We start from the raw sequence: 16,483 nt of genomic DNA on the forward strand, positions 1-16,483 counted from the left end.
ACTATTTTTATACAATTTTTGCAGTTGCAGTAGGCCTATACTACTATGTTCAAATGTTATTTTTTATACTTGAAAAATGCCCTTAACTCTACTTTAATTTTAAAAACATTTTATTTGCTTCATCCATCATTTTTATCCACACTTGAATGTCGGTAAGTTTCATAAAGAAAGGCAACATTTTAAACAAAATAGTTGAGAAAATCACATTTTTGTCAAAGACTACGCCTTGATCAGATTCAGAACGATGATCAAACACAGATGGAGTAGATCGAGTCCAACACCCCCACAGCTTCAGTCGTTTTCTCTTCATGGGTTAGGCTACGCTTCATTTCATTTGGAAACATTAAGTAGTTTTGATTTACAAGCTGTTTAATGTTTGATGATCACATTATTTTACATTTGAGTGAGCAATCTTCTATCACTTGTTTCAGCTTGTTCGGAGATTCTGCACTAGAAGATGTCATAGCGCCCCCTACCGTATAATGGATAGCTGGAAAATTCAGTCAATGGTGGGGAAAGAGTAAAGTAGAATTAGAGTAAATTCCTATACACTACCAGTGAACTAGCCTATCCAAAAATTCAGATATGCAGAATTAGAAACATATCTGTTTTATTTAATTATTTTAATCAATATTTTCAAACAAAGTTTCATAAGATTGTATATGAAAAACTATGTAAAAAAAAAAAGTATATTTAATAGGCTACTCGATCAAAAGAGTTAACACAACTACAAGCGAAGTATACTTTGAATAATTAAACTTTTAAGTATATCTCGATCAAAAGATTGAGTACAAGTATAGGCCAAATATACTTGGACTTTTCTCTCAGTATAAGTCAAGTACACTAAAGTGTAATTAAGTATATTTCTGAGAAGTACATAAAGTATATGTTTGAGAAGTATATCAAATGTAGACTGAAAGTATACTTTCTTCTTTTTAGTTGAAAAAAAGTATACTAATAGGACACTTGAATAAACTTATTTTCCATGATTATTTTATTTACTCTATAAGTTATTCCACCAGAAAGTTTGTTACAATATAAAGCTGAACATGTTAGTTTATAAGACTGTGTGTATTATTATGTTTTTAAAAAAAGTATTTAATAAGCTACTCAATCAAAATAGTAAACACAAGTACAAGCCAAGAATACTTAGAATACTTAATTATACTTAAACTTTTCTGTCAGTATAAGTCAAGTATACTTAAGTGGAATTTGAAGTATATTTCTGAGAAGTACATAAAGTATATTTCTGAGAAGTAGGCCTACATAAAATGTAGACTGAAAGTATACTTTCTTATTTTTAGTTAAAAGGAAGTATACTAATAGCACACTTGAATAAACTTCTTTTTCATAAGGGCTGGCAGGGCAGAGTTGGTGCTGGAGCCTGGCAGGGAAGGGTTCTGAATGACGTAAGATGGTGCAAACTCGGTTTCCAGAAATGCATCTCTGTTGTAAGGTTGAACCCCAGCCACCCTAAAGCCAATGTTGATGTGCCTCTTTAGTAGCCCGTAGACAGACCTGTCTAATGGTTTGAGCCAATGTGAGCAGTAGGGTGGGAATGACTGCATGATTATGCCATTTTCTTTGGCATAATTGAGTCCATCAATGGACAGATGAGAGTCATGGTTGTCCAAAAGGAGTAAACAAGGCTTCTCCTATGAGTACATTGTATGTTCACTGAAATGTTTCAGGAAGTGAACAAAGTGCATGTCTTGCATCCATCCAGAGGAATTTGCCCCTCCTTTTCTGCTAGGCGGCCCGTTGATCAGGAAATGATCGCAGAAGTTGATACAGGGGGAAAATAAAGTATGGAGGTATACTATTCCCTGTGGCTGAGACAGCACAGGCCAGTGTGACAAGGGTTCCCCTTTCAGCAGAGGTCAGTGACCCTACTTGTTTGAATCCACATCTGGCCACCACTTTGTCTGGTTTATCTACAGTGGTGACCCCAGTTTCATCAACATTACAAATGTCTCCTGGTCCAAACTCATATTTGCGTAACACTTTCTCTAAGTTGTCAAAGAAAGCATTAACATTCTCTCTGTTGAAGCTACTTGCCCTGGCAAGGCTAGTTGGCTCTGGCTTTCTCAGTGACAGTGTTGTATGCTGCTTTAAGAAGCCTGTAAACCACTCTTTGCTTGCCTTTTCTTTTTCTGCCCACAAAGGCGCGAACTTCAGCTGGTGTGCCACAGCAAACTGGTAGGCAAGCTTTCTTCCTTAATTCCTGCCTTTCTTTCCTTCCTTTAAAAACCTTATTGCAATCACAAATAAATTACAATATCACAATATTTTTTGAGCAAGTTCTATGTGTTTGTTTTGTATGTCACATGTGACGACTTGCCCCAAAGTCATTGAGACAACTTGCCCCAAACTGACATGTGTGCTAATGTTGGCTAAATCTCAAGGTTAGCTCAACATAGCACTTTAGTTAAAGTATCAAAAGAAACGTTATTGTCTCCTCTATTTTGTGCAAAATAATAATTCATACCTAACAAAGTTGTATTGCATAAAATGTAAAGTGCAAATGTTTTACTTTTTAAGCAGAAAATTAACCTCAGATTAGAGTGATCTTGACCCCATATGAACAGCAAGTTGACTATAGAAGAAGAAGTCACACAAAGTGGCTACCGGTATTTGATTTTTGAGATAGAGCCTCTAGTGTTGGAGTTATGAACAGTGTGACAATTTACCCATGTGATAACTTACCCCACTCTCCCTACTGTATAACGCAGAATTTAAGGTATTGATTTATTCATGTGCTTGGAACTCGTATACTTAAAGTTTTTGACTCGACTAGGGCACATAAACACAGCAGTAAAGTGACTCTCCTTCACCAAGAATGAGGAAGCTGCTTTACAGACACTCCTGTTTTACACACGTCACTCAAACACAGAAGCAGGAACTATTACAACTCCTCAGTTCAGAGAAACAGAAACTGAAGTATTGTTGAGCTGTTGTGTGTTTGTGTCTCTCTGTATTCATGCAGTAAAATGGCAGAAGCCAGATTTTCTCAGGATGAGTTCACGTGTCCAGTGTGTCTGGATCTCCTGAAGGATCCAGTGGCTATCCACTGTGGTCACAGTTACTGTAAGATCTGTATTACAGACAGTGTTGTGCGTGAACGAGTTCAAAAGAACGCGTTCATTGAACACGCTCATTTTTTCGTGAACGTTGAACTGAACGCAACACATTTTTTAATAAAGAACTTGAACGTGAATTAGTTCACATTATGTGTCATGAACGGCAGACATCACTGTAAATGAACGTCGGAATTTTTTTTTTACATTGAAAACTGAGTGACATCTGTTTTCTCTTTTGAAACGCAACGAGAGAAAGTTCCTCCCTCCTGTATTCTCGCTGGTGCCGCTTAAATCATGTATCACCAGACAGAAATGGTTTTGACATTGTGTGCGCAATGCATTGCGGGCAACGTAGTGTCCGGCTGAGAATAGTTGAATAGCATACTGGCTTCCGCACAACGTTACCCGTGATGAATTGCAGCAGAGCGGGGTAGGCATAGCAACGCCGCGTAGCAGGCAACGACGAGAGCGCGGAGGGCTAGAGGAGCGAGAGAGAGAGAGACAGACCAAAGACGAGAGTGAGAGAAAGCGCTGCAATTTAAAAAAAAATGGCTAGTGGAAGTGATGGCACGGAGACGGACACCGATTCTCCTTATGAACATTTAAAACAATTTTACACTCTTGCAAACCAAGACCCCGACGGCAAAAATCTTACCTTTCTGTGTAAGATATGTCCACCTGCGCAGCAAAAACAAGTTAGGACATCAACAACGTCCTTCTCGAATTTGAAACGGCACATTGAGTTAAAACATCCATCCAGTGTAAATGCATATATGCACGCCCTCGAGGGTCATAAGGGAGGAAAGGGAAAAAAGACCCCCTGCCAACCCCAAACGCAAATGACACTGCCAGCAGCCTTCAAGAGGTCCGTGGTGGTCTCACAGGAGCAGGTAGATAAACTGACTATCGACTACATTGTGGAAGATTTACAACCTCTAAGCAAAGTTGAGAAACCCTCGTTCATCAGACTAGTGACAGGTTTGCAACCAACCAGACATGTGCCTTCAAGAAAGCAAGTGCAGGGACTACTGAATAGAGAATTTAAGGAGGTTATCAATAAATTAAAAAGTGAACTTGCCGAGCTTGATTTTGTTTGCACAACAGCTGATTGCTGGTCAGCTGTCAACAAGGGATTCATGGGCATTACAGTTCATTGGCTTGACAAACATGATCCATCACTCAGGAAATCAGCTGCACTTGCATGCCGTCGTGTCAGGGGGTCACACACATATGATGTACTGGCAAAAGTACTGGCAGAGGTGTACAAGGAATTTAAAATCCAGAACAAAATTGTGTGCACAGTGACAGACAATGCCTCAAATTTTGTTAAGGCATTTAACTGTTTTGGAGAGGGTGTTGCTATTACAGCTGCGGCTGCAGCTGCTGATGAAACAGTGGAAGAGGCTTCTGTCCAGGCAATTGACAGTTTGGATGATGGTGATGGTGATGATGATGATGATGATGGGCTTGAGCCAGCACCCCTCTCAGTGTTAGAGGATCCCTGCCTCCCCCCTCACAGAAGGTGCATGGCCCACACCTTAAATCTTGTTGCTGCCGACACAAAGAATGTAACTGACAGGCAGTACAACACACTGGCGAGGCCTGTGTTTTCCAAAGCATGCGCTCTGTGGAACAGAGTTAAACGGAGCTCAAAAGCCTCAGATTTGGTTGAGGAAAAGCTAAAGATTGGCTTTGTCACTCCAAATAACACACGATGGAACTCAATGTTCCTCTCCATGCAGCGCCTGAGTCACATAGCCACATTGACTCCACAGGCCAGCGACCTGATAGCGCCAGGTGATCCAGCTCCTGAATATGACAGGCTGCTTCTGCACAACGTCTGTGATGAGTTCGGCCTTCGGCGGTTTTCCCCACAGGAGATTGATTTCATCCATAACTTTGTGAGTGTGATGCATCCCTTAGCCGCTGCACTAAACATTCTTCAAGGGGAGAAAAACACATTCCTTGGGTACCTGGTGCCTACAATTGTGCAGCTGAAAAATGACTTGAGAGGGCTGCTGGATGAGAGCTCAAAGCCTACAGCTACAGAAGGTCTGGCTGCATGTCGTCCTCTCATCCAAACCATGATTCAGGCAATCTGCAAAAGATTGGATGACAGGCTTGAAGAAAAAGAGAACATCCTGGCAGCTGTACTACTCCCAATGTTCAAGTTGGACTGGGTGTCGGATGACATTCAGCGCTTGCAGTACAGAGTGATGCTGAAGCAAGAAGTGCAATCTATCTCTGTGGTGGAGTCTGAACAAGCGCAAACCTCTGCAACAGAGAGAAAAAGCAGTGCTTCCTCCTTTTTTAAATTCAGTCGAAGCCCAGTAACAGTCACCAAGTCCAAGGTGGACATGTACCTGGATGCCCCAACTGCTGACAACTTCAATGAGTACACAGTCCTACCCAAGCTGAAAAAGCTGTTTGTGAAGTACAACACAGCAATCCCGTCAAGTGCTCCAGTGGAGAGGCTGTTCAGCACTGGTGGCCAGATATTTAGGCCCAGGAGAAACCGATTGGGAGATGCCAACTTCGAAAAACAGTTGGTGTTGAATGCAAACAAAAAACTCTTTGGACTGACCTGAGGGGAGAAAGAAGTATCCAGGGGGTGGGGTTCAGTTTTCAGTTCGCACTAGTGTAACCATGTTCCTGTAGATCATGTCCCCAGCACTGAATTGAAAAGGTCACCAACTACTGTATGAAAGTTGAAGTTACCTACCTAAAGTTGCATAAAGTTCCATCTTACACAAAGTTACATCTTAAAAATCACTGTATCAACCATAAAGATACGCAGTTTCCTTAAAAATAAAGTTTTTTGTGCCTTTGAGTTTTGCCTTCATTACCTTCATTCAAGAGTTTTGCTCATTTCATACACACACATATGTATATATAATATCATATATATCAAATAATATATACATATTTCATATTATATATTCTTTTTTTAATTAAATGCTGGTACATTTCATTGCACTAAGTATAGAACTGGTCTACCTTGTCTGTACTGCTGCAAGTTTCATCACCTGGTAAGAAACCCACAATTGCAGTGTCATGAGCAAATGTCTACAATGAGCAGCTTCAAAGAACGTATAGTGATTTCTAGCTCGTAGTGTGAAAAAAAGTATTTATTTGAATATCTCACGAAAAAAGTAAAATGAACTGAACTTTGAACTAGTTCAGAATTAAAATTGTGAACTTTGAACGTGAACTGTTCACTTTGAGCATGTATGAACTGAACTTGAACTAGTTCAGAAAAGCTGTGAACTGGCACAACACTGATTACAGACTGCTGGGATCAGGAGGATGAGAAGAGAGTCTACAGCTGCCCTCAGTGCAGACAGACCTTCAGTCCAAGACCTGCTTTAGCTAAAAACACCATTCTGGCTGAACTGGTGGAGAAACTGAAGAAGACTAAACTTCCTGCTGACTGTTACGCTGGATCTGGAGACGTGCAGTGTGACGTCTGTACTGGAAGAAAATACAAAGCCGTCAAGTCCTGTCTGGTGTGTCAGGAATCTTACTGTCAAACTCATTTTGACCGTCATGAGGAATTTCACTCTCGTAAGCCACACAAAGTGATTGATGCCACTGGACGACTGCAGGACATGATCTGCCATAAACATGATAAAGAGCTAGAAATGTTCTGTATCACTGATCAACAGTGCATCTGTGTGTGGTGTAAGGAGAGTGAACATAAAAACCACAACACTGTATCAACTGCAGCACAGAGGACAGAGAAACAGGTATGAACTGAGAGGGATTGATCACACAGAAATGAAAGTGTCTTCATTTACTCACTCATTTACTCATGTTGTTCCAAACCGGTTTGACTGAGTTTCTTCTGTGGAATATAAAAGATGACATTTTGAAGAATGTCTGATCTATTTCAATGGAGTAAAAAAGTTTCAAGCTCCAAAAAGGATAAAAAGCATAAAAGTAATCTAAACAACCAGTGGTTAAAGAAAGAAGTACACTTAAGTGTATTGACATGCACTTCAAATTAAAAGTATATATATATATATATATATATATATAAAACTGTACTTGCAGATAATATAATATTATAGAAATGAAAGGCCACTTAAGTGCGCTTAAAGAGAGTCAACTTTCATGACTGTCTCATAAGTACACTTTATAAAGTACACTTTTGTATAATGTAAAATTAAAAGATTTACTTTAAAGTACATTTAATTAATATTTAATATTTCAATTTAACTCAGTAGAATTATGAAATTACATGATATACTTAAATCTTACTTAAGTGGGTCAAAAAGGCACTCATAAGTTCATTATAATAAGTTCATAAGTTCAAATTTTATATTTACATTTAAACTATAATACATTTTCATTTAATAGCAATTAACATGCAATTACGTGTCTGAAAACATTTTGTTCACTTCACACTTATTTCACAATTATATTCTTTTAAAGTATATAATTTCACTTTTTAAAATATGCTACTTTTAAAAGAGCCTTTTATACGAATACGATGACATTAAAAACATCAAACTTCACTGGTGTTTGTGTCATGACATCATGGTGTTTAGTCATGTGACTGTGACATGAAAGAACCAATGAGGTTTGATGTTATTGACGTGTCACCATATTTTATTTGGCCTCTGTAAACCGCTGAGACATTCTTCTAAATATCTTCTGTTGTGTCTCACAATAGACAGAAAGTCATACAGGTTTGGAGCGACATGAGGGAGAGTAAATGATGACACTAATGATATAAAACTAGGCACTGATGAAATACTGCTGACATTCATTTCAGGAAACCATGAATCTGTGGTTTGAACCAGACAGTAAAAACTTACCATGCAAGATCTTTAACCACTTCACCAACTCTGGATTCATGTAACTTTAATGTTTGTATGACAGTAGTTTTATGTGTCATTCCCTGTCATTGGTTTGTCCTCCAGAAACAGCTGAAGGAGACGCAGATGAAGATCCGTCAGAGAATCCAGCAGAGACAGAAAGATCTTCAGCATCTGAGAGAGGCTGTGAAGTCTCATAAGGTGAGTCTGGAGAAGAAGAGAAGTTTGAGACGTCTCAGTTTGGACTCTGTCAGTCGTGCTGAAGCCACTGTGTGATTGTGATGTGTGTGTAACAGCGCTCTGCACAGACAGCAGTGGAGGACAGTGAGAGGATCTTCACTGAGATCATCCGCTCCATTGAGAGAAGCCGCTCTGAGGTCACACAGCGGATCAGAGATCAGGAAAAGACTGCAGTGAGTCGAGCTGAAGGACGACTGGAGCGACTGGAGCAGGAGATCAATGATCTGAGGAGGAGAGACGCTGAGCTGGAGCAGCTTTCACACACACAAGATCACATCCAGTTCCTGCAGGTAACAGAGATCTAGAAGAACAGGGTCATAGTGGACTTGAGCAAGATCCTGCTATGACAGAGAAACATTTCATGAGAGCAGAATGAGCCGTTGACTGAGATGTTGTCAGGAATTCAGTCAGATTCAGTCAAGTGTTGTGTTATCATATAATCATCAGTCAGACTCTCATCTGATCATCTTCTGTTTAAAGAGACACACTTACAAAGCCCTGGGAAATTTACCATTAAATATGAACTCATTTTTCCTTCTGGTTTCTTCTGTCTTGATGAAATCAGTGAACTTGATGATAACAATATCCAGCCAACTAGATTTTTCATCCTCTTTTAAATGAAATCTTTTATTTCTACTAAAATATTTTCGGTCACCAAAATTGGGTCAGGTGATCTTCAAAGTTGATAATATTGATATATATATAATTGATATAATGTTGATAAAATTAAACACATTTCAATAGAAATTACATTGAGTATATTTTAGTTTCAAAGACAATAGAAGTAATTCTAAAAAAATGTTGGTCAAAAAGCTCTCTAAATATTAGCTAATTGCATTTAGCTAATAATGAGTGTTGGTTTGGAGTTAATTAATATGAATTTAGGCTATAAGACATTCATTTAATTAAAATAATTGTTTTAATTATAATTTTAAAAATAATAAAATGTCTGAAAGCATTAAATTTAATCTGCTCTTAAGTATATACATTTATATTATTATTATTAAGTGTCAAATACTAGAGTTCGTAGCATTAAATGATGAATATGAGGAGAATGTGCTGATTGTGTGAAAGTGCTGGATTGAAGCGAGTCACTGAAGAGAAGTGAAGTCAACAAGAGCCGCTCAGATCTGATATAGTGCAGGTTATTGGCTGAAGTGTGGAGATGATGAGTTATGATTTCTGTTTTCTGTAGAGTTTCCAGTCTCTCTCAGCACCTCCTGAATCTACAGACGAACCCGACATTTCCTTCAGTTCTCTCTCCTCTTTTGATGGCGTGAGAGAATCTGTCCGTCAGCTGAGAGACAAACTGGAGGATTTCTGCAAAGAGGAGATCAAGAAGATCTCAGACGGAGGTAAAGTCCTGCGCCTCGTTTATACAGACGTGTGGAGAAAGATCCCAAATCTGAACGTACAACCGTTTCTGAAATGTTCCTACGATTTATAAAACGTCCATTTGCACAAAAATGTCCTTAAATGCATACCAGGAACGACTTCCTACAATGTGAGTCACTAGAAAACAAGCAGAAAAACTCACTGAATGTGTTCATGTTCTTCCTGTAGAAGGAGAAATAAATCATGATAGAAGAGTTTTATAATTGATCATGTAAATGATGATTTGCACAGGATATTTGGTCAGCTGTACTGAGACACTGATGATACACTGAACATTGATTCATGAAGAGTTCAGATACATTAAAAGATCAGACAGATTCATAATTCCTGTTTCTGATGTGTTTTCTCTCCATCAGATTCCCATCAGCTGACTCTGGATCTGAACACAGTGAATAAACACCTCAGTCTGTCTGAGAGGAACAGAGTGATTACTTACACTGACACAGAGCAGCCGTATCCTGATCATCCAGACAGATTTGATCAGAGGTGTCAGGTGTTGTGTAGAGAAAGTGTGTGTGGACGCTGTTACTGGGAGATTGAGTGGACTGGGAATAGTGGTGTGTCATCAGTGTCATATAAGAGCATCAGCAGGAAGGGAGGGGGTTATGAGTGTTGGTTTGGATTTAATGATCAGTCCTGGAGTTTGTACTGCTCATCCTCCAGTTACACATTCATAGACAATGACATAGAGACTGATCTCCCTGTAAAGCCCATCAGCAGAAGAATAGGAGTGTATGTGGATCACAGTGCAGGAACTCTGTCCTTCTACAGCGTCTCTGACACAATGAGCCTCATCCACACAGTCCAGACCACATTCACTCAGACGCTCTATCCTGGGTTTTGGGTTAGTTGGTCTGGATCATCAGTGAAACTGTGTTGATGTTTCAGAACAGATTGTAGAGAGATTTTACCCATAATACTTTGAGCTGCACGATAAATCAGTGACAGTGAAATACAGAGACTCTTATTTTAATTTTCTTTAATATCTTAACTTCTGCCACAGAAATAACAGAATAAATGTGTGTATTAAATCCTTTATAGAGACAGTACGAATGGTGAGTGTGTGTGTATGTGTGTGTGTGTGTGTGTGTCGAAATACGTTGCGAGGAAACTATTTTGCAAATCGCAATTACGTTACATGCCAACATATAAGCAGTGCTATTACGTTGGTCCTGAACATAATACATCCAAAGCGGGTTTCTTTTCACACGTAGCAGCCAATGCTGTTCATTCAGCCTGGTCTCATTGTTAATACGTAGGTATTAATACGTAATTTTACAGCTAAAAAACGTAAACTATTTACGAATATTTCATATCATAAAGATATCTGTATATTTCCCCTTTTACCATTTTATAGATTATAAATGTAAGATCCCTTAACCCTACTCCCACACCTAAACATACCCATTTTATAGACAATATTAAAAGGATAAAACGTAATGGACATATGTGTAGGGAAATGGCAGTTTTATCAACAATATAGCATTAAAAGATAGTTTGAGCCACTAATCCTACCCCTACCCCTAAACCTAACAATTTCTTAAAACTACGTAACGTTAGGCTACAATTATAAAGAAAAACAACAGACATACACGTTTAATCACAATAATTTATTTAGTGAGAAAATGTCAAAACCGGTACCAAAAGTCGTTCACATGACGATGTGTCGAAGTCCTCTCTGGCAGATATAATAGTTTTGTATAAGGTAACGTTACAGAGCAGAATTTAAATTATTAATCCATGAAAATGTTAATCCGGTTTCGGTTCGTTGTTCGCTCTGTGAACTTGAAGGCGCGCGCGCTTCTCCATTTGAAAATGTAGTACACCAACTTAAACACGGCATGTCGCAATCTGTGACGAAGCATGCGAGAGCCAATGAGCGTTTGATATCACTGCAGTAAAACATGTCGTAATGTGTAAGTGCAGAAAACGTGTGTCTTTTATTTTGTATTTTGCGCGTACATTTCCAGGTGTTTGGTCACATGGGTATTAGTGGGTATTTACCTGGTAGCGCTCCCTGTCTTGGGGAACACTGTGTAGAGAGGGGGTGAGTGGCAAGGAGTGCTCACTTTCCAACATGGCATCATGACTTTGCGTAATCATACACGCCACTTTCAAGTCAAAAGTGGCGTGTTATTTATACGCATTTTGAGCTATCCGCGTGTATGTTTACGCCGAAACGAACCGTCATCTTCCGCGTGTATGTCTACGCCAATAAACAAAATCTAATCATAATCATTTCTTAAAACTACGTAGGCTACAATTATAAAGAAAAACAACTGACAGACAAGTATAATCACAATAATTTATTTAATGAGAAAATGTCAAAATCGGTACCAAAAGTTGTTCACGTGACGATGTGTCGCAGTCCTCTCTGGCAGTGGTTTTGTATATGAGGTAACAAAGCAGAATTTAAGTTATTAATTCAAATCCATGAAAATGTTAATCCGTCTTCGGTTCGGTTCGCTGCTCTGAGGGCTGCGCGGCTGCGGCAGTGCGCGCTTCATTTCATTTCAAATGTGCATGACGCAATCTGTGACGAAGAAGGCGAGGCGAGAGCCAATGAGCGTTTGATATTACTGCCGTAACCATAGTAACCTGTCATAACACTTCTTGAGGGCGCAATTTTTGAATTTGAATTCATAACAAGTGCGGGGTTTGACGTTTACGGTCAAGATGACGATTACTGGATAAAAGGGCTGAGTTTGGATCTTTTTCTTGCAAATAATGGATTCTGAAGGTTTGGATTACATCAAGCTAATAAAATTGGTGTATTTTGTGAATCGATGTTGTGTTGTAAGGTTATATTAAATTATTGTGATTATACTCGTCTGTCTGTTGTTTTTCTTTATAATTGTTGCCTAGTTAGTTTTTAAAAATGGTTATGGTTAGGTTTAGGGGTAGGATTCGTGGCTCAAACTATGTTTTAATGCCATATTGTTCATAAAAATGCCATTTTCCTACATACCTGTCCATTACGTTTTATCATTTTAATATTGTCCATAAAATGGGTATGTTTAGGTGTGGGAGTACAGTTAAGGGATCTTACATTTATAATCTATACATGCTATTAACCCCAGTGACGGGTAGGTTTAGGGACGGAGTTGGGGTAGGTCATATTTATACAGTAATGTAACGTTAAGTCAACGGCGTTGATAAACACGCTAAAAAGCGATTATGCGTGTTGATAGCACGCCAAAAATGGAAATCGAATTGGCGTGTCATACATACGCCATTTCATGAGATCAGTCTGCACTTTCAGTTGACCGTTTGCACGTCTGTATGGTTATTTGTTTACATGGATTTGTGTTAGTACGTACTTTAATGGTTCGAGTGTGGACAATCTGTTACCTGTAAGAATAAACCATTGGATGTTACGGATGAAAACGCGTCACGAATCTTTCCTGCTGCTTAGCCTCTCAGCGGCTATAGGTTGCCGCTTCACTTAGTCAACTGAAAATGAGCACTCCTTGCCACTTGATGTTCATCTTCCTACCTCCAGCAGGCAAGACATCCTGAATATTACCAAACACAGGATCAGATAGAATTTTTACTTGTCTCTCAATGAAATCAACAACATCAGAAAAGGTGGTTTGAATGTGGCGTCGCTCCTTTAACTCATATGCAACGACTCTCCATTTATCTTTAAGTTTATAAGGAAGCTTTGAGAGAATGACTTGCATGTTAGTTGTAAGATTCAACTCGTTCATATAGTGAATGTCTTGCATAGCGTTGCAACAACTCCTTAAGAAAAGACCATACTCTTGTAGGGACTTAGCATCTTCAGATTTTATAGCTTTCCACGAAAGAGCTTTCTCCATATATGATGAAGCTATTTTTACCTCATTACCAAAGTTCTCCTTAAGCAATGCTTTTGCTCTTAAGTAACCTTGTGAAGGGGTCATGAGCTGGCAACTTCTAACAAGTTCTTTCGGCTGTCCTCGTGTATATTGCTCCAGGTAGTGCAGGCAATCTCCCAGATTGTCTGCCTTCTTTTCCACCACTTCCTCAAATGTGCGCATAAACTCATAAAAGCGCAATGGGTCTCCATCAAAATACTGTATTTCTCTGGGTGGAAGTGAAGACAAGTTATGCTGTTTAACCAATAAATTAGCAATTTCATTTTGCTTACCCATAAGCTGAAGCATGCTTGCGTGGCTCACATCATTTTGAAAACTTGGTCTTGACCCATAAGCATGTCCAATATTCTGTTCTCCTATTATCAAGGTTGGTGGACGCCTTGATAACGCATTGATCCCTGAACACTCTAAACACCAAATCATATTGGCAAAGGACTTACACATTTCCAACCTAATCCTGCGTCAAATTCATGAGGAAGTGGGACATAGTGGACGTAACTTCATGTTGGCGAGTCTTAGACAACAATATTGGATCCCTGGAGCTAGCGTAGCCATCAGAACGTTTCTATCAAAATGTGTCGTGTGTCGAAGGTTCAACGCAATTGTAGGTCATCAACAGATGGCTGATTTGCCTCACGATCGAGTCTCTGCAGACAAACCACCCTTTACTCATGTTGGACTGGATTGTTTCGGCCCTTTTGAGGTAAAGAGAGGAAGAACCACTCTAAAGCGCTACGGAGTCATTTTCACCTGCTTGACCATTAGAGCTGTTCACATTGAAATGATTGCATCACTGGACACCGACTCATTCATTCATGCACTCAGACGTTTTATCGCTCGACGAGGACAAGTGGCCGAAATACGTTCAGATAATGGAACGAACTTCGTCGGGGCTGATCGTGAATTAAAGGAGGCGATACAAAATTGGAACCACAGTCAGATAAACGATTTTCTTCTACAAAAGAAGATAAAATGGACTTTCAATCCTCCTACCGGTTCACACCACGGAGGGATCTGGGAAAGACTCATCAGATCGATAAAGAAAATACTCAACTCCATCCTTCGAGGGCAAAGTTTGAATGAAGAAGATCTTCATACTCTCTTGTGTGAAGTAGAGTCTATACTTAACAACCGACCCATAACTAGATCATCTTTGGATCCTGACGACATGGAAGCTTTAACACCTAATCATCTTCTCCTTCTAAAAACAAAGTTTACATTACCACCCGGATTGTTTGAGAAAGAAGATTTGTATGCTCGTCGGCGATGGCGTCAAGTTCAGTATTTGGCCAACCAGTTTTGGAAAAGATGGATTGGCGAATATCTACCTCTATTACAGGAACGCCAAAAGTGGGTGGCAAAGACACGGAACTATCAGTTGGGAGATGTTGTTCTGATAATGGATGAAAACGCACCTAGAAGTTCCTGGATCATGGGCAAAATTATCCACACGATAGAGGACAAAAAAGGATTCACACGGCAAGTTAAGATCAAGACTATGAGTACCTGCTTGACCAGGCCAATTACCAAGATTTGTCGTCTTCTTGAAGCCGAGGAATTTAAAGATTAACTATGACTGACATTTGAGAGCTCTCAACTGACCCTTTTGACTTGACTTGTTGACTTTGACTTGATTGAATTACTGACTTTACTGACTTAGACTAGACTTTTACATTAACTTTACTCGGCTACGAGGATGAACTAAATGAACACTTGTGTGATTGGACATTTTCACATGCATACATTTTTCACATTTAAGCACTTTGTAAAAAAAAAAAAAGCGAAAATCATGTATGACTATTATGTAATGTATTCTTCATATCTTTATTATGTCTTTGATTATTACAGGTGTATTGTGTAATAATCAGGGGCTGGAATGTAAGTGCAGAAAACGTGTGTCTTTTATTTTGTATTTTGCGCGTACATTTCCAGGTGTTTGGTCACATGGGTATTAGTGGGTATTTACCTGGTAGCGCTCCCTGTCTTGGGGAACACTGTGTAGAGAGGGGGTGAGTGGCAAGGAGTGCTCACTTTCAGTTGACCGTTTGCACGTCTGTATGGTTATTTGTTTACATGGATTTGTGTTAGTACGTACTTTAATGGTTCGAGTGTGGACAATCTGTTACCTGTAAGAATAAACCATTGGATGTTACGGATGAAAACGCGTCACGAATCTTTCCTGCTGCTTAGCCTCTCAGCGGCTATAGGTTGCCGCTTCATAATGCTTCGGGCGCAATTTTTGAATTTGAATTCACAAGTGCGGGATGCCGGGATTTGACGTTTACGGTCGCTGCTGCTGAGAAATTATGAAGATCACTGGATAAAGGGCTGAATTTGGATCTGTTTCTTGCAAACAACGCATGGATTCTAATGATTTGGATTACACCAAGCTAATAAAATTGATGTCTTTTGTGAATTTATGTTGTGTTTTAGTATATTATGGGTCTAGGAGAAAACGCCTTTTGTGTCTCACGGTAAATAAACCAAATATTACAAAATGGTTAAACGATTAAAGAAGGCATTTTTAAGGTTTTAAAGTGTATTGTTTAACACCATGTAAGTTAGGCTAATCCTCCGAAACGAGTTTGCAGCAGAAGGCACGAACAGAGCGAAATGTTATTATTTATGAGTAACGTTAAACTGTATTAATTAATGCGACTGGAAATTTAATTGATAAGACAATTGAATGCAATAGAGTCAAAACATTAATGCCACGATTTTAATATAAGTTAAATATACAGCATTGGCTGCTACGTGTGAAAAGAAACCCGCTTTGGATGTATTATGTTCACAGGACCAACGTAATAGCACTGCTTATATTTTAATAGGTTAAGGACCAACGTAATAGCACTGCTTATATGTTGGCATGTAACGTAATTGCGATTTGCAAAATAGTTTCCTCAGAACGTATTTCATGTGATACAGGGTTGGTGTGTGTGTGTGTTTATCAAGCTATAATTGTATTGATGCAAATTATAATTATTTAGTTTTTATTGTAGTGACACATAATCATTTTAATATTACTATTAAAAGTACCTTTAATTTGAAATTATGAAACACAAACAAAATGAAAAGATTAAGGAATAAT

General features: G+C 39.0%; 1 protein-coding gene across 1 annotated transcript; it reads left to right on the top strand.

Moving 5' to 3' along the window:
• Positions 1-2,990: 2,990 nt before the first annotated feature.
• On the top strand, positions 2,991-10,415 carry LOC308702814 (tripartite motif-containing protein 16-like; the record flags this gene model as incomplete). The annotated part of the gene is made up of 7 exons (XM_081385925.1): positions 2,991-3,108; positions 6,369-6,826; positions 8,006-8,101; positions 8,197-8,430; positions 9,336-9,526; positions 9,628-9,644; positions 9,892-10,415. 7 exons carry the CDS (start codon positions 2,991-2,993, stop codon positions 10,413-10,415), a joined length of 1,638 nt encoding a protein of 545 aa, XP_081242051.1.
• Between the last annotated feature and the right edge of the window lie 6,068 nt (positions 10,416-16,483).

The sequence above is a fragment of the Scardinius erythrophthalmus genome, assembly GCF_964197995.2.
Source record: "Scardinius erythrophthalmus genome assembly, chromosome: 1".
Lineage (NCBI taxonomy): Eukaryota > Metazoa > Chordata > Actinopteri > Cypriniformes > Leuciscidae > Scardinius > Scardinius erythrophthalmus.